Raw genomic sequence first — 19,261 nt, forward strand, 5'->3', positions numbered from 1 at the left:
GCACAAAAAAAAAAAAAAAAAAAAAAAAAAAAAAAAAGATTCATTCCATTCTACAGTTGTGCATTGGTTTATCACTACCTATTCAAATCTTTGACTTGGGCTCTGAAGATGTTCTCTGACATAAAAATACATTACCTTCCTTTAATGTTTTTCCCCCACTAGGTTGCATTGCTCGAACTGTAAGCTCACCAAACCAACATCTGTTGAGAACTGATGATGTCATCAGTTGCTGTTTAGATCTCAGTGCCCCAAGCATCTCATTTCGAATTAATGGACAACCTGTTCAAGGAATGTTTGAGAACTTCAACATTGATGGCCTCTTCTTCCCAGTTGTTAGTTTCTCTGCAGGAATAAAGTTAGTATGTCTATGTTCTTTTGGTCTGTTTCCCTTCTCACTTCTCATACGTCCACAGACGATGCTGCACTGCTTCCGCCCCTGGCCTCTGCTTCTCTAACCTTTGTTTCTCCCTCCTGGGCATCTGTTCGCAGGGCATTTTGCCTGTTCCTTGAAGGAAAAGGTAAGGCTCGCCCAAAGGGGAATCTCAGGATGCTGAATGCTTTGCCCACGGAGTCTACCATTTAGATGTGGTCAGTCTAGTAACTCTCCTGCAAACCAGTGTCCTGAAATATTTCAAGTCCATTTCTTAGGTTCATCTTTTTAATTTCATCAGGGGAAGTGAGCAATATTGTTTAAAAAAATACCACTTATTTTCTTATATTTATTTTCAATAATTTTTCTTTTTTTTTCTGCCGTAGTTCTCCACCCCACTGCAACCCCCCTCATTTCTACAGAAATTAAATGTCCTTTTCATTGATGAGGTCTAGATGGTTCCTCTCAACGTTTCCCTCCATCTGTTACACTTATAAATGCTCTGCCTATGATCGACTATCAAGATAGATTCCTCTCTTTCCTTTTTTGCTATTACCAGAGGAATATAAATTAAAATTACAATTCTCTGGAGTTCTACAAAGAAAGCCTTAATAAATAGTGATCAATTGTAATAAGGGGCTACTCTGTCATCTATTTATTTATACATATAAACCTAACAAGAGCGCTTCCCTGTTTCTACTGACCACTCATTTATTCTGGTTTTTCCTTTAGTTATAATTCTCTTCCCAGGATTTAGTTACAAAAGCACCATATTGAAGAAAGGACAGAATAATCATGAAATATTAAGTATCCATGTATCAATGACCTTTTCTGCTGTATTTACCCAAATTAAGTTTTTTCTGATAAACTTCTGGACTGTTTTAAAGTTTTTGTTTCTTTTTATTCTTTGCTTTTTATTTTTTTTTTTGCTCAGGAATTAAAAATACATATTAGAAAAAGAATTACATGAAAATGAAAAATTTGAATTTATTTTTGTAAGCTGATAGCTCCTAGAAATTGGTGGTGGTTAACTGTTTCAAAAGTGTTGTTTAATGGAACTCAGATAAAATTATTTTCAACTATTATGAGTATGGTGTATTAAAGATTTCAGTAATTTCTTTTTTTGTTATTGTTGAAATGGATAAACAATAAGAAATTAGTTTACCTGCTTTTCTTAGCAGGTGGAAGTGACATCTGAATTCCCTTCAAGGAATTTCATTAGGAAACTGGGCACTGGAAAATGACTGTTTTTTCCTCATATCTAGCCCAGCCTTGTAATTTAAAGCATATAGACACTAAGTCTATGTTTTCTCTTTATCTGTTGATTACTTGGGCACCTTGGGACATTAAGTGACCTGCTACTGTGGACAGGAACTTCATTCAAGTAGCAATACGATGCATGTTTTAGTTATTTCTCCAGTGAGTGGTAAGTCTCCACAGATCCATTAACATAATTTAATCAGGTTTTCTCTTTTGACACATATGACACCCTCATGTTTTACTTCTTATAATTTAGAGGTTATTAGATTCTAAGGAGATGACATTATGATGGTACTTAGTGGGGGAAATTTGGCTTCTGAAAAAGTTAATTTTGTACTGATACTTTTTTCCTAATATTTTGTTGATTAGAAAACTGTTACGTACACCCGAGCTATAATTGACTCTGATGTGCATCTTTTTTAGGGTACGCTTTCTGCTTGGGGGGCGACATGGAGAATTCAAATTCCTTCCTCCACCTGGGTATGCTCCTTGTTATGAAGCTGTTCTGCCAAAAGAAAAGTTGAAAGTTGAGCACAGCCGAGAGTACAAGCAAGAAAGGACTTATACGCGAGACCTGCTGGGCCCCACAGTTTCCTTGACACAAGCCGCTTTCACGCCGATCCCTGTGGATACCAGCCAGGTATGAGGATCAACTTTAATGACCACCATTTGTGCTGTCATTCTGTTATGCAGTGGCTTTCAAACTTGGACTGCAACCCACAGGAATGCATTTCACAGGAATACCATGGCCACTTGCCTATTTTCTCTTCTATTTCTTTCTTTCTTTTTTTTAATTAAAGAAAACTTAAAAAAACATTAAATTGATTTCATAATGCACTAATGGGTCACAGTCTGAAGTTTTATAAACACTATTCTGAGTAGTCTTTAAGGTTTGATTAAAACAGTTACTATTATTTAGGTCCTAAAATGCATGTTATACATTTTAAAATTAGGCAATAATAGCCACAGTTGGAACTTAGTGGCAAAAATTATACCAGCAATTTTAAGGTGTAAAAATATTAAGATGATTTTATGTCTGGAGTTGTGTACTGCACTTGAAGTGATACCACATAGATGTAATATATACTAATTTTAGAGTGTACTTTTTTACATACAGTAGACATGGAGTTTTAAATTTATTCTGCCATCTACTTACACTTATTATTTTGAAGATAGTTAACTAACCTTTATCTTGGGTAGAGATTGAGGTCCCGGGCTCTAGAGTCACAATGCCTGGGCTCAAATGCCTATTCTGGGACCTTGGGGAAGTTACTCACCTTTTTGACTGGGATGCTAAGAATAGGTTTGACATAGTTAATAGATAACAAATTACTTGGCAAATGGGCACCCAAGAAACATTAGTGATTATTCATGCTTTTCTGTTTCATACATGTAATGGTATCCTCAGATTGACAATGAATTAAATATTGCTTTATTTTGATGGTGACATAATTTCAGTGAGGTTGCTTACATATTCAAGGCTTGTTTACTAGTTTCCAAAGATCAATGGCATTGTTTCTAAAGTCTGAAGTTGAATTTATACCAGGCCCCAGAAGCTCCAGCTTAGCTCCTTGAATCATATTTCTTGTTTCTCCATGCTGGCTTTTTATATTTTGTAGTTAAAATAAACATGCAAGCATTGTTCACGGCTGAAATTCACTTTGTGTTTTCCACTGCTGACAGGGGGCAGAATATGTATAGTGCTACCTAAGTTTAGCAGAAAACATAATTAGGAGGATAGAAACACACAACTAGGTTATGCAGTGGTAGCACGTGGAGGATTACCTGAGACCTAGATAACCACTATTGTTTCCAGGAGAGGAAACCATGATCACCTACTTCTTTTGGAAATGCCACCTCATCAATGGGCATCATAGGCATTTGCGTGCTCTATTTGTTGAGGGACTAGTTGTAGGGTCACACAGAAGTGCCTTATCAAGACCTAAACAACTAATCCCTCACCTTGAAAACCAGTTTGTGTTCTTTATGATGAGGTAATTACACTTCTTCCTTTCAAATGGGAACATGTAAAGATTTTATTCCCTGAGGCTTCTATTTGGAAACAACTAAAAGTAAGAGTAAAGTTAAGGGAAAACATAAGTCACTGCAATTGGACATTTACAAGCTCAAAAAGCTGGTGGATTATAACTTGAGCACTGAATTGCTTTCACCTGGCCTATGGATATTGGCCAGGCTGGTGTAAGAACTTCAGGGTGATTTCTCATTTTAAATAATGCATGCTTTGGTAGTTGTCCAATATGTATTAAACATCTTCCAGTTGTCCAACACTCCATTTTCTTTGTTCATAAATTTACTTGGAAACCTAAGTTGTAAAAAAAAGGTCCCACAATTTATCTAAAGAATGTCATGAAATAGATGGTTTAAAAACTAGTTATATTATTATATAATAATGTTTTATGAGAGTTTTATTTAGTTCAATTCACAGTGAGGACAATTGGCACTGCGTCTTGATGCGTTTGTTTCATTACTCATGTGTGTTTTCTTTTTCTTTTTCTTTTTTTAAATTTAGATCGTGTTGCCTCCTCACCTGGAAAGGATAAGAGAAAAACTGGCAGAGAATATACATGAACTCTGGGTTATGAATAAAATTGAACTTGGCTGGCAGTATGGTCCGGTACATAATTTTGAAGTTTTTTCAGATTCTGTTAATATATCTTTTTGAAAACGCAATGTTTTCTGCTATGCTGTCGTGCTATGGGGTGGCATGAATCAATTAGATTGGTTTTTTTCCCCTACACATTAGTTTTTGTGCAGTTTTTCTTTATTAGATGGACTGACATTATTGGTGGAGTCACTGAAGGATGGCTTGGTTGCCTAGACAGTTGAAAAGTTATGTCTTTGGGCCGAAAATTTTCAAATCAATGTTAATATATAGAGACAATAGGCATTGATTTGTAAGCCAATTAAAAAAAAATCTCAGTGAAATTGCAAGTGAAAACTGAAAATGAAAAGAAAGAAGTCCATTTACTTTTACCTTTTCCATGTTTCTCTTCTCTTAGTCCCAACACTGTGTAACAGCAAGAGACCTGTGGGCAAAAGTTCACAGTTGGTTTCAGAGGTAGAAGACGTGCTGAGAAATAACAACTGCATCTGTTCCCAAATGATTATTTACCAAAGATCTTTATAATTTCCCAGTAAAATTCCGATTTTTGAAAAATCAAGCAACTTCCTATGTAATCTCAGTGTATCATATACCTGTTTGCAGCAGGACCATTGTAGTACCTTCATTTTTATAATATTATCCTAAGTATCCCAAAGGCTGTAACACTTTCTTATACTTGACTGAATATGGAAATTAGTGTATTCACCCAGGTCAAGTTTATTGCATGGAGCTCTGAATAAAGGACATTTATTATTAGTGTTCATAATGACACTAAGTGACACCCCACACTAGTCAGTAGGGTTGATATACATATTTATTCAGTGCTTTGCATTCTGACATACAGGTCATTAGGTTAAATTGCCATCACAGCGCACTGGGTTATGTGTTATTATTTCGGTTTTCCTGGCGATGACATAGATGAGGAGTCTCATGGATTTGCTAAATACCTTGGCAGATGTCACGTAATTATGTAGCAGCTCTGGGAGAGGAATCCAGGCTTTCGAACTTCTAGTTTACAACTGCTTTTCACTCAAAGAGTTGCTGAAGCCTAGCCAGAAGCTGGGATGCTTTCATGAACTAAATAATGGTCAGATACTTGTTACATCCGCAAACACTTTTTAAAATACTTAGTTTGAGGGCTGATACTTGTTACATCCGCAAACACTTTTTAAAATACTTAGTTTGAGGGCTGAATCTACTGATTCAACTGAGGCAATGGATCTGGCGGCGGCTGCAGGTTGCCCAGCGCGCACGCGCAAATGCCCTCTGGGCTGCGGCTTCCGGTGCGCAAGCGCAAACCCGAGATGGGCCGCGGCTTCGTGCGCACGCGCAAACTCCCGATGGGCGGAGGCTTCCGGCGCGCGCGCGCTGTGGGACATAGCGGGCAGTCGGCAGCTCGGCTCCTTTGCGCCTGCGCGGCCCTGGCTGACTGGAAGGACCATGGCACCAGAAGTCCAGTTCGAGGGCCGGTCCTGACTCCTCTGGCCGAGGTCCTGCCGCTTTCACCCCCCCGTGAGCCTCCTTCCATTCGGGGCTGGTGCTTTCGAGCGTCCAGTGGCCTGGACCCCCGAGCGTGGAATGGTCGCCGAGGCCCAGGGCGTCGGGATTCCGCGCGTCCGGTCGTGAAGGGAACTGGGGAGCCTCGAGGGACACCCCCACTGCAAGCGCGAAGTCCCCTGGTGAGAAACAGACAAATGTGCAGTCCCCACATATCTGTGTCAGTTGCTAGTGATGTGACCTCCTCACAGACCCCAGCTTCTGAGCAAGAGACCCTGGTTAGACCAAAGCCATCGCTTGCGGACTTGTTCAAGCCTGTTGGTGCAAGGAACGACTCTTACACTGTGAAAGAGGTCGCGTTTTATCTTGGCCAATATGTTATGACAAAGCAGTTATATGAGGGAAAGCAGCAACATGTTGGATATTGTTCAAACGATCTTCTTGCAGGTTTGTGTGGAGTGCTGAGCTTCTCTGGGAAAGAGCGCGCGAAAATATGTACAACGATCTGCAGAAAGTTGATAGGAGTCAGTCAGCAGGAACCATCAGACTCAGGCACATCTGTGAATGAGGCAGGTGTCACCTTGAAGATGGGAGTGATCAAAAGGACCCTGTGCCAGAGCTACAGGAAGAGAAACCTTCATCTTCAAGTTTGGTTTCTAGACCATCTGCCTCGTCTAGAGGGGGAGCAGTTAGTGAGACAGAAGAAAATTCAGTGAGTTGTCTGGTGGACAACAAAGAAAGTGCCACAGATCTGATAGTATTTCCCTTTCCTTTGATGAAAGTAAAGTGTGTTGTGAAAAGGAGTAGACTTACATCGTTAGGGACTCCATCAAATCCAGATGTTGATACTGTAAATGAATATTCAGGTGATCGGTTGGATGAGGGAGGATCCAGTTTCATATCAGTTTAGTGTAGAATTTGAAGTTCAGTCTCTTGGTGCAGAATATTATAGTCTTAACAAAAAAGGACAAGAACTCTCAGATGAAGATGATGAGGTATATCCAGTTACTGTGTATCAGGCAGGGAAGAGTGATACAGATTCATTTGAAGAACATGCTGAAATTTCCTTAGCTGACTAGTGGGAGTGTACGTCATGCAATGAAATGAATCGTCCATTTCTACTGCATTGTAACAAATGTTGGGGTCTTTCTGAGAATTGGCTTCTGGAAGATGAATGGAAAGATAAAGGGGAAATCCCATAGAAAGGCAAACTAGAAAATTCGACAAAAGCTGAAGAGGGCTTGGATGTTCCTGACTGTAAAAAAAAAAAAAAAAATACAGTGAATGACTTCAGAGCGTCGTGTGTTGAGGAAAATGATAAAATCATGCAATGCTCCCAATCACAAGAAAGTGAGGACTGTTCTCAGCCATCAACTTCTACTAGTGTTATTTATAGCAGCCAAGAAGATGTCAAAGAATTTGAGAGGGAAGAAACACAAGACAGAGAAGGAAGTGTGGACTCCAGTTTCCCCCTTAATGCCATTGAACCGTGAGTGATTTACCAAGATCAGCCTAAAAGTGGCAAAACCATCCTCTTATGGCATGCTTTACATGTGCCAAGAAGCTAAAGAAGGAATAAGCCCTGCCCTGTATGTACACAACCAATTCAAATGATTGTGCTAACTTATTTCTCCTAGTTGACCTGTTCTTAAAGGTAGAAATATATTTCTAATTATATAACCCTAAAAATTTAGACTTGACAATTATTTTTATTTACATGTATCAAAGCAAGAAAAGTCTATGTAGATTCCTTCTCTTTAGTGTAATTTTTCTACTTTGGGAGGGGGCATAGTAAATATTTACTTCCTTTTAGGAAAATTTCACTTCAGTTTATATTTCATATTTGAGTTTTAATTTAATTTGAATTGGATATATAGTTGATTCTTTACTCCTATCCCTCATATTTTAAATAATTTCCACTTAAATCAGAAGCATCTTTTAAAAAATATATAAATTGGATATTTAAGTATAACCTATTTAAAAAATTTAAGTAGGACATTTAAATGTAACTTATCCTTGTGTAAGAAGAAAATGTGAAAGACTTAATATTTAAATTTCATATACTCTTTTTTAAAACAAAGATATACTGATTTATTTATTCAAATAACAAATACGTAAACAATAAAATGAATAACAAAATACTCTGTAGAAAATAGTGCTTCAAATTTTTATAAAAATTGGAGATGTAAACTTTAATAAAATTTGCATATTTTTATAATCTTTAAAATTTTTTGAAATAACTCTCTAAAGTCTTCCAAAAGCATGCAAATATCAAATTAATTTCACCAGAACGTGAATAAACTTTTCGAAGGCAAATTAATTTCTAAGTAAATCAACAAGTCCAGTTAATAAAAAGAAACCAAGAACTGAAATTAAATATCTAGGTTTAGCAACATAAATTGCATTAAAAAATCAATAAAAGAGAATATAAACAGAAGGGCACTTCAAAAAGTTCATGGAAAAATAGAATTGAAAGATAATGGAGATCTTTCCATGCATTTTTTGTTTTGTTTATATTTCATATTCTCTTAAACTTTCTAATCCTTAGTCTTTCAGAGCCTCTTAAAAATATTCTTTCCAGATAAAAAAAAGAAATTGATAATCATACAAGGGTATTTGAAAAAATCCAGGGAGAGATTCATATTATCTTTTAATTTCATTTTTCCATAAACTTTTTGAAGTACCCTCATATTTGGTTCTATGTAAGTAAAAATATACTTTTTTTTTTTTTCCTGGCCTCTGTGGTATAGTAAGGAATAGGTGATAATGATGTTGTTGGTTGAGAATAGCCATCATTTACCTATAAGACAAAACTTTTTTAAGGCTCCTTAGTAAAATGTGGAATTGTCCTGGGAGTCTAACCTGGTACACCAGGCCCGTTTTCACACCTAGTTTTAGGATTTAGTGGAATCTATTGTTTCCCCTAAGTTGAAAAACAATTCCAAGACACTTCAACGTATCTTCTTGGGTTGGTTTACGTCTTTCCTGTTAGTTGCCTAGGTTTCAGACCTTTGCTTAAGTCAGTTTTAAAAACCAGTGAATGCAGAAAGATTAATTTAGAAATTTGACACACACAACTGTTCATTATAAAACTAGCTGGAAAGGTTATAACTTCTTCCTACATTATCCAGCAGTTATGTATCACTTTTCTTTAAGAACGACAGGATGAGAACATCTCTCAGACCGTGTAGACTAACTTCTTGGTTTATATTTAAATATGAATCTTCAGCAAAATAGTGAAAATAACCACCTTGATTTAAGGAATCAATATTTTTCTCTCTCCTGTGTACGTACTCAGGTGAGGACACTAAAATCAACTGAACTAAGTTTAGAAAAGAACGGTGGGATAATTTTGCACAGCAACTTTGTGTGTCAGTTACTAACTGTACATTGTTGGTATAAACTTCAGACACAGAAACCACACACACGACTTACTCATGTATACTTATCTAAGTAGGAAACAAATAACTGAAGGGATCAGCACTTTAGCTTTGGTGGTCCTCAACTACAGTAAAGCTTTATTAACTTGGAATTTATAATACTTCAACTAGAACTAAGTAGAATTCATCCTTTCTGAGGAGAGTTGGTAGCATAAATGAGATTATAAGTGGTGTACATTCAGGATATATGTATGCAATGACTGTGGTGTTTATATAACATTCAGATTCATGCAAATGGACTCATTATATGTCCTTTGGATTACTAATGTAGCCTTTCTTGATTGTCTTAAATTTTTAGGCTTAGTACACATATATTATTTATTGTTTTACAAATAAACGATTTATTGAGCGTTTGATTAAGAGAAAAAAATACCTGGGGAAATGTATAAATGCTGAGTAAAAGATTGAACCATCAATTAAAGTCAGTAGGAGGAGAAATATTATGTATGTGTCATAGTCAGTTACCAGAGGAATTACAGACAAAATTCACCAGAAGTCTCAAGATAAGGGAAAAATGATAAAATGATTGCAGGCTCGGAAGATTAAAAAAGAGTTCATGCAAAAAAAAAAAAAAAAAAAAAAAAAAAGAAAGAAAACCAAAAAAGGTCCACGTAGTGACAGCAACTATCTTACTGGGTTTTTGCTCAATGATGATGATCCCTATTGAAAGCTCAGAAGATCACCTAAATGATTAATTCTTGCAGTGAAGCCTTAGTTGTGTTTCTTATTTGAAAACCGAGGAGGAAAATATAAGGTCTCATTATTATCCATTCTTCCAGTTAAATTCAGTTCAGTTCAGTACCATAAATACTATCCCTGCTACGTTTACAGTGCCTCAGCCCTCTCCGCACAGCTGCCTCAAGATTCCCCTATGCTTGATCTGAGGTGGACTGAAGCAACCTTGGGCTTTAGGTGTCCCCTGGGGAGAGACTGAGCCCTTGGTTTCTTGTACTTTTCCTGGTGCAGGGAACGTGCTCAATAAATATTTGCTGATGGCATGAAACAGGAGTTTCCTCAGGACCCATTCTGGGCAGGCACAGCTCCAGGTACCATATTAGCAGATTATCGATTTGGGAGATTCTCAAAGTGACAGATGAAGAGATTTCACATCATGCTCTCATCTAATCTATGTATTGCAGCCTGCTTCATTTACAAGACCTTCCCTAACACGCCCTTTAATTAAGTGGTTCTGATTCCTGATTTTATGATCTCTGTTGTTCTAGACTAAGGTATGTGCCTGTTACTAGGTTAATTCCATAAATTTGTCAACGTTTTAAATAAGGTTTCAAAGTATTCCAGTGTATTTTATTTTATTTTTTGAGTGATTTATACATAGTTGCCTAGCACGGTGAATTTTATTTTTTGGCGAAGAAGATATAGTTTCTTTGGGATATATTTCACAGGAGCATCATGCAAGGCTCTATTTTATGGAATAATATCAAGCAGATCCATTCTGTCATTTATCTGTCCCTTTAACATTTATCGTATGCTTACTATCTGCCTGGTTGTGCTTGGTACTGAGGATCTAAAGTTGGAAAGACCTTGACTTCAAGGTACTATGTTTGCCTTTTAGGAGCTTCCTGTTTAGTTTAGTTATAGACATGCAAACAATCACAGAGTCAAAAAAGTACTTAGGTCCTTCCTGGGAAATCAGGAGGAGGTAATCATTTCATCTGAGGCATGAGGGATGGTTACAAGTTGGCTAGCAATCAGAGAGCAGAACCATATTCTAGGCACGTGTAAAAGCAAGGAGGTGGAAGGACAGGACATTTGCAAAGTAGCACAACATTGCCAGAGGACAAGAAGAAGCTGAAGTGCAAAATAGAGGTGGGAAGTCTGGCCAGGTAAGCCGGCCGGAGGCAGGTCACAATGAGCTTTTGGCAGAATATAATTTTATTGTGCAGGGGGCTAAAGAGCACTGAAGAGTGCTTAGGAGGAAGGTGATTGTCTTGAGTCTGTGCGTTAGAAAGAAGCTGTACTGTTAGTGTGTAAAGAGCAGTGAGCCTGAGGCAGGAGGAAGGGCAGGGAGGGGCGCAGGTGTGCCAGGTGAGAGGGGATGAGTGTCACACCTCTTTGCTTGGCTCTGGAGATGGAGGGACACAGTTACAGGAGATGGGTCAGAGTTCAGGTGCGGGATGTGGTAAGAGAGGGAAGGAAATCTGGACAGATTTTTGGTTTTAGCTTGGACACCTGAAAGGATGGTGGTAGTTTTTCTTTGATGGAGAGGGTAAAGGGAAAGAGGAGATTACTTAAAAGGGGAGGAGATTATCACAGGACTTGGACACATTCGTTTTTATTTTTATGTTTAGAATTTAGCGATTTAAAGTTTAGATTTCGTAGTTACATATTTAAATAAGTATATACTAGGGTACTTGGAAAAGTTCATGGAAAACGAGAATTAAAAGATTATATGAATCTTTCCATAAATTCATAATTACCTTGTATAGTATATGCTTCCATGTAAGTCTTGTTCATTTGCAATGATCACCAGGGAGAAAGGAATAAAGACGTTATTTCTAACTTGGTGACTCCTGAAGACTCTTAAAAATTTTTTCGCCCCTGTTTGCATACTTATTATGTGGCATTTATAGAACCTGATAATTATACCCATGGAGTAATTTGCTCCCTGATAGCATATGGCTGTCATCTAGGTTCCACCAAGGCAGTAATGCCTGTGTAATTTAGGTCTCTAAGAAGATAAAAACCTAATTACTAATGCAAGGATTGAGAACATCTCATTAATTCATTCCTAAAATCTTGTATTTAGTTTAAGGTGATGGCTAATATGCATTTGCAAGGATTACTGTGAAAAATGCCTCTGTTATGCTAACTGATTTTGTTAAAGTAGTGGAATGATTTGTGAGAGCGAGAGGTAACTTATACGGGATAAAATAAACAGCCAAAACCACCTCAAAGAATTTCTATCGTCAGTCATGTCCTTAATTGATGCCTGTAATCAGTTTGGCTCTAACCAGAAAATTTACTACAAATTGACACTAAGTTGTCACCACACCCTTCTTACACAGAATTCATTTCAATTTATGAAACGTGTTGACTGCCTGTCATGTGCTGGGCACATTCTAGGTGTTTGGAATACATCAAAGAACAAAAGAAACTAAAATCCTTGCTACTTTGGTTTTAACCTTCTAATGCGGACAGATAGTAACCCAATAAATACAAATCTAGTCTGTTAGAAGGTGGTAAGTATTATGGACCAAAATAAAAAAGACAGGGAGTAGGGTGGGTGGTCAGATTGCCATGTTATGAAAGTAGGCAGGGTAAAGCTCACTGAGAAAGTGAGATTTAAGCAAATTCAGGAGGCGAGTGAGTGAGTTGGAGTGTTGGATCGGAGTGTGCATGGCAGAGGCCCACAGTAGCTGAGGCATGAGCTGTGCCCAGCAGCAGAGAACAGGGAGTGTGGGGAATGCCAGCTCTTCCACTGACCTCAGCTGTGACTGGGCTTGGGAGATTCCAGAGGCAGCTTTGCTGGGGAGGCCCTCTGGGTGCTCCTTCCTGCTTTCTGTCATGACTTGCCACTGCACAGTTGGATTACCATTGCTCACGTCTGACATCGTGGTTTCCTGTCCTATTTCAGGTTAGAGATGACAATAAGAGACAACACCCGTGCCTGGTGGAGTTCTCCAAGCTGCCTGAACAGGAACGCAATTACAATTTACAGATGTCTCTTGAGACCCTGAAGTGAGTTTAACTTTTTTTTATTTTCCAGTCTGCCTTACCTCAAAGAAACCAGGTACTGATGTTATACTCTAAGTAAGCTATGGAATATTTTAATTCCAGCTGGAACTTTTCATAATGCACAGCCAGACTGGATCAGTATGTGTTGGGAATTATGCTTGGCCCTATTATTTTGTGTCTTTATGTTCTACATCAGTATTTTCCAAAGGGTGTCTTGCAGGTGTTTATGATATTACAGAATATGAGGGTTCTGTGATCTAGAGTGTGGACCCTGGACCAGGAATGAGGCCATCACAAATTGCTACTGGTTTGTGACAACATAAATAAAAATATTAAGAGTAAATGTTTAGAAACTTTTATAACAATCTAAGGGAGAAATTTTGTCTATTAAATCCCATAATTAAAAAAAAATGTAAGCTGATATTTTATATATCTGCATTTTTAACTTTATTTTTCTCTAACAATTTTATTGTATTTTATCAGAGAATCAGACCACGATGGACTGGAAATTAAAAGAAAATAAATCTTTCGCCACAGATAGTTTGAGAAGGACTGATCTAATACATTAAAAAGATGGTGAATTAAGAGTGTTAAACAATTTTTATTTTTACTGATGGAATTTTCAGAACTTTTAATATGTTACTGTGTACTGTGAATATCCAAAATGTGATAGAGCCTATGGTGTTTTCTAAATTTATTTAACTATAGAACCCTCTTTTCAGGGAGTACCTCTGAGGACCATTTATCTGAGCAACACACTTTGAGAAAAGCTACTATAGAGTATTTTATATCAACTTGTACAGGCAAATTTGCTTTTCAGTGACTTTTTGCCGATCTCTTGAATTTGCCAATTATTTTTACAGATGGAAGAGTGGGGCTGGGATAGAATAAAGGAAGAAATATAATTTAAAATTTTAATATAGAAAAGTTCAGAAAATATTTTTGAAATGCTTGTAACTTTTATTTTGTTCCTTTTCCATCATTGATGTTCTACAGAACCAATTTGTTCAAATAGGTCACTTATCCTCATATCTTTTTATATTAGGTATGAAACACTACCTTTGTTAAGAATAAGGAGGTATTTTCATTGAAGCCATTTTACCAAGGACTCGGAACATAAAACTTAACACTGTTTCACATTCTAGGATTTGGACTCAGGCATATCTTTAAAGATGCAGATTAATTATGATGGAAATAAATTAGGCACAGATTAAATTTAGATTCTACTAGTAACTTAAAAGGAAAAGGAGTATATACAAATCAAGTAAAATTGAGAACCCACTAAAGGTAAAAAATGACAAGGGTTGCCTGTAATAAGGAATGCACACTGCTTCGTCATGACCTGGGTATTGTATTCAGTGTCTCTGATCTTCCTTTGTGGTCATGACAGGAGGTTTGTGCATTTAGCTCAGTAATTCACAGCAGTGCATTATTCCTCCATTTTTTACAACATAACATTTTATGAAACATGAAAGGTCATGACCTAACATAATTTAGTCAGATTTGCAGTATATCCCCTGTCATTTTAGTGGTTGACAGCCAAGCCAGCGATTGCAAAGAGTGAATCCTGGAGTATAGAAATCTCCTTATTTGCATTAAGTATGTTGAGCTTCTGACTGCTACATATATAATCCCATTTTGTTCCTGACAGGTACTTGTGGCTGGTTTGATTAAACATCAATACTGCATGTATGATGGTATAATTCCCTTGTGGTCATTGCTAATGACCCTTTCCATGAGCAGCATCTCTTTATTGATTTTCTTATAGCTAATTCACCTATTTGTTTAAAAACCAAATTGGGGGGGAAAAGCCCCTACTTCTCCAAGATTCACGCTGTGCCCAAGGCCTGTAATTTAGAGAAAGCACAGTAATTTCTTTACTCAGTTATTTCATTGGTGGGCACCTGGGCAGAGCTAGTGAGAGCCCAGGCTCTGGAGGTGAATAGTCTGGGTTCAGGGACTTGCTTGACCATGGGAATCTTGCTGGAGTGACTCAAATTCTCTGAACCTTATGTTTTCTTCTCCTCAGTAAAATGGGGATTATAACGTATCTACTTCATGGAATTATTGTGGGAACTAAATGATAGAATATTTTTAAAGTCTTTAGCACCATATGTCTGACAGAGATATACAGTCTAGGTTTTCCTTTGTTTTACCATATATATGGGAAGGATGAAGAACTTTATTTATTTAAATCCTGAGCCAAATAACAAATAAGCACAAAATTATTCCAGAATATTCCTTATTTTGGGTTGAGGGGTGATTTAATGTGAATAAGAATTTTTGATGCTCTTTCTGTGATTTTCTGTCATGTGAATTGTTGACAAAGACAACTTACTTTAGACTCAAATTGTCGTCTGTGTATTGTACAATACTGCCAAATCCTGACACCCTCTTTCAGAACAGGACAGCTTGTGAGAGCATGCCAGATGTCCCCCAAATGTAACCAGTGTTTCTGCTGGAGGTTTAGTTTCTGGTTTAGTCTTCAGTTCATACAATATTTTCCAAATTCTAGATCTTAATTTCTGAATAAATAGCTTACATTTTGGAAATTAGTGTTATAATGATTTATAATCAATGCATAGTGTATGTTCATAGAATGTTTCTTTAGAAGTTAACAAAACTATCGTGAGGCTGCAACAATGGTTTTGTCCTTAAAAGTATTTTTAGGAAATACAGTGTGTTTGTGTGCATATGTGGGAGAAGGGTGGAGAGGAATGGAAGGGACCAGGGCCAGTGAGGGGAGCGGTATGTGTACCTTCCTTTTTTCTGTCTCTTGCTGGCAACAATCTTCCCAGTCTCTAATGTGAATCTTATGTCCAGTGCCGGGTCCTTTCTCTTCACTGTGCAGACTCTCAGGAGTTATTCTCTTCACACCCATGACTACTTACTGCACAAGTGCTGACAACTGCCCCGATGTTCCTTTCTACCCCAGATGTCTGCTCTGCTCTGAGCAACGGAGTGTGCGTATTTCACCCCTCAGTTGACATCTTCTCTGGGTGCGTCAGAAGCACCTTGACCTCCAGCCATACCTCCCTGTGAATAGCACCCCCTGCTGGTCAGCCTGCTGCCCCGGAACCTAGGAATCTTCCTGGACGTCTCCTTTTGTTTTATCTCTGCATCTGTCCTGTCATCAAGTCCTCCCGGATATACATCCAGTCTGTCCTCTTCCTCCATTTCACAGCAATCACCCTGGCTCAAGCCACCATCATCTGTCACCCAGACTATCCTGGTAGCCGTCTCCTAACCCTTCCTCCCACTGGCCCTCTTCATGTTCACACAGCGGCTGAGCTGCACACACTCAGACATTCATACACATGCTCATTGGCTTCCCGTTGCACTTGAGCAGAATCCAATATCCTCATGAGTGTGGGTGGGGCCTGGATGATCTGACACTTCCTACTGTTTAGAGGATCTTGTGTCACTCTTCCCCTTGTTCTCCATCAGCCCCCACGGTCTTTCCCTCCAAGGAGTTAAACTTCCTACTCCCTTACCTATCCTGTTTCCCTTGCCTAGACTGTTCTTGGCCTTACTGGTAAGTGGGCTCCTCAGTAATTATCCCGTAGGTATCTGCTTAAATGTCACTTCCCAAGTAAGAATTTCCCCTCTCCATCCTCTCCCTCCCTTATAACACCTCATAGTATTTTTATAGCTCTCAACACAATTTGTAATGTTACTTTCTGAGGTTATTTAATATTTGCTTTTCCTACTGTAAGCTTCCTGAAGGCAGGCACAATGATTTTTTTTAAGACTTTATTTTTTAGAGCAGTTTTAGATTCATAGCAAAGTTAAGCAGAAGGTACAGAAATATCCCTTATTCCCTCTGTTCTCACACATAGTGTCCCACATCATCAACATCCCATTATGCATTTGCTACAAGTGGAGAACCTACACATGATTATCACCCAACATTCATAGCATGCTTTTTCTTTTGATTCACCATCGTAAAGCTATTCCTAATAAGGCTTATGGCACATAACATTTTCTCAGATGCCACCTTGCTTGGATATTGCAAATGTACCTCAAATTTTGTGATTTTTTACCTAATCTCTGACTTCTTTCAGTTTCCTTCTTTTATAGTGTCAAGTAGCCCCATAACACAAACCAATGATCTAGGAGCCATCCTTGACATTTTTCTTTCCCTCACCCATGGCTTTCTCATCACCTTTTAATCCATCCACTTCTTGCCTTTTCTTCCATCACTAATGATGCTGTCACCCACCATCAGCTCCAATACCATCACCACCCTACACCACTCTGGTCTAAGCTACCATTATTTCTCACTTGAAACTGTATTATTGTATTAGTCCGTTTCTGTTGCTTTTAACAAGATACCTGAAACAGGTAATGTATAAAGAAAATGAAATTTATTTCTTACAGTTTTGGGGGCTGGGAAGTCCAAAGTCCAGGAAACACATCTGGTGAGGGCCTTCTTCTTGATGGTGACTCAGGGTGTCACATGGTGAGAATGACAAGAGCTCTCTGGTGTGCTCCTTATAAAGCCACCAGTTACCACCTATGATAACTCATTACTCCATGAACGGATTAATCCATTCATGAGGACACAGTTCTCACAATCTAATCACCTCTCAAATATCATAATTGGATTTTCTACTGTCTTAACACTGTAACAGTGGGGATCAAGATTCCAATACATGAACTTTTTGGGGACACATTTGACCCATAGCAAACATCCTCCCAACAGATCCAACTGAAATACACCCTAGCTCCCCTCTTCGCCATGCTGCACTTTGTAGCCAGCATGATCTTTTCAAACATTTAGGTGACTATGTCATTCTCTCTATGTAAAATCCTTTAATGGCTTTTCAGTACTCTTAAGATAAAGACTGCCTTCATTTGCCTAACTGTCCCAAAAGGTCTGGCTTCACTTCTCACCAGCCTCACCACTAGCGAAGCTACCCTTTTACTCTTTTATACCCTTTCTGCCTGCCTGTTCACACATTCCCTTCCACCACAAGGTCTTCTTTATGTTCCCTTCTCTGAATGATTCTCATCTGTCAGACCTTGGGTCAGGGTCACTTCTCTGGGACGTATTTACTACTCTACTTTACCCAACAAAGCCTCCTGTAGGCTCTCATTCCTTCCATACCTCTCAGCGTAGTTGCTTCCCAGGTGTGTGGGAATCACTGATGGGCTCAGGTGATAAGACCATAAGTTTAATGAGTGCAGACATGCCACTTGGTTTTTTTCACCATTTTCCAACTCTACATAGAGCTCAGTAAATATTTGTCAAGGAATGAATGAATGAATAGAAGATAAAGCTCAGTCTCTAACCAGGTTTTTACATACTAAATGCCTTCCTACAGGATGCCTACTGTTTTTATGGCTTTGTGGCAGTCTGTTTTCCCTTCTGTGGCTATGGGCTGTGTAATTTAGGTATGAAAATGCCACGTTAACCAATTCCTGCTGCTTAGTCTAGTAGTAAATATTTATTGAATGCATGTGCAAAACGCTAAGGAAGAAACAGGAGTAAGACCAAGAACCTGCTGTCAGCTAGTCCTCTTATGCTTCCCTTATTCTGTTCTTCTTTCCTGCATCAGAGCAGCTTCTTCTCTACATCAGAGCAGCTGCCTCTTCATAGGCTTTGCGGTTTACTCTTCATAATGTGCTGCTTCTGTCAACACCCTTCAGCAGACTTTTTTTTTTTTTTTTTAAAGATGACCAGTAAGGGGATCTTAACCCTTGACTTGGTGTTGTCAGCACCACACTCTCCCAAGTGAGTCATGGGCCAGCCCTTCAGCAGACTTTTAAAAAACAAATTCATTAAACGTGTTGAATCATCAGATAAAATGGTTTTAATAAAGATAATACAGAGACCAAACAGGCTTCATTCAAAGAACTTGGTGTGGTCAAAGGCATTAATAAATAGATTTTTAAAAATAATCTATTGCTCCCATTTTGAAACCTCCTTGGATTAGGCATAGAGCACTTAGATATAATACTAATAAAAACGTAACTCATAAAAGAAAACACAATCAATAAATTGGACTTCATTAAAAGTAAAACTTTTTGCACTTCAGAAGAAACCATTAAGAAAATAAAGAGACAGGCCACGGACTGGGAAAAAAATATTTGTATATCATGCAAGTTTGTCTTTGTAGGATTTACAGTAAATCATACAAGCCATGAGAAAGGTGAGTAGAACACTTAAGTATATTTTTTACCAATGAAGATACACAAATGGCTAATAAATACATTAAAAGATTCTCAACATTATTAGTCATTAGGAAAATACAGATTAAAACACAAGACACTGCTACACATACACTAAAATGTCTGTAATTAAAAAGGCAGACATACCAAGTGTTGGTGGAAATGATGGAAAACTGAAATGCAAATGTATTACTGGTGGGA

At 38.0% G+C, this 19,261-nt stretch overlaps 1 protein-coding gene and 1 pseudogene across 1 annotated transcript in view; both read left to right on the top strand.

Annotated features, from left to right (window-relative positions):
• LOC103587716 (ryanodine receptor 2-like) overlaps positions 1–19,261 on the top strand; it is a gene marked incomplete at its 5' end in the record, with an annotated part of 226,133 nt that overhangs the window by 165,252 nt on the left and 41,620 nt on the right. Inside the window, 4 exons of the mRNA XM_008569236.1 lie at positions 155–355; positions 2,054–2,270; positions 4,161–4,265; positions 12,786–12,889. Coding sequence (XP_008567458.1) covers positions 155–355; positions 2,054–2,270; positions 4,161–4,265; positions 12,786–12,889 — 627 coding nt within the window. The remainder of the gene's footprint in view (positions 1–154; positions 356–2,053; positions 2,271–4,160; positions 4,266–12,785; positions 12,890–19,261) is intronic.
• On the top strand, positions 5,936–7,767 carry LOC103587715 (annotated as a pseudogene).

This window comes from Galeopterus variegatus, unplaced genomic scaffold (assembly GCF_000696425.1).
Source record: "Galeopterus variegatus unplaced genomic scaffold, G_variegatus-3.0.2 Scaffold482, whole genome shotgun sequence".
Lineage (NCBI taxonomy): Eukaryota > Metazoa > Chordata > Mammalia > Dermoptera > Cynocephalidae > Galeopterus > Galeopterus variegatus.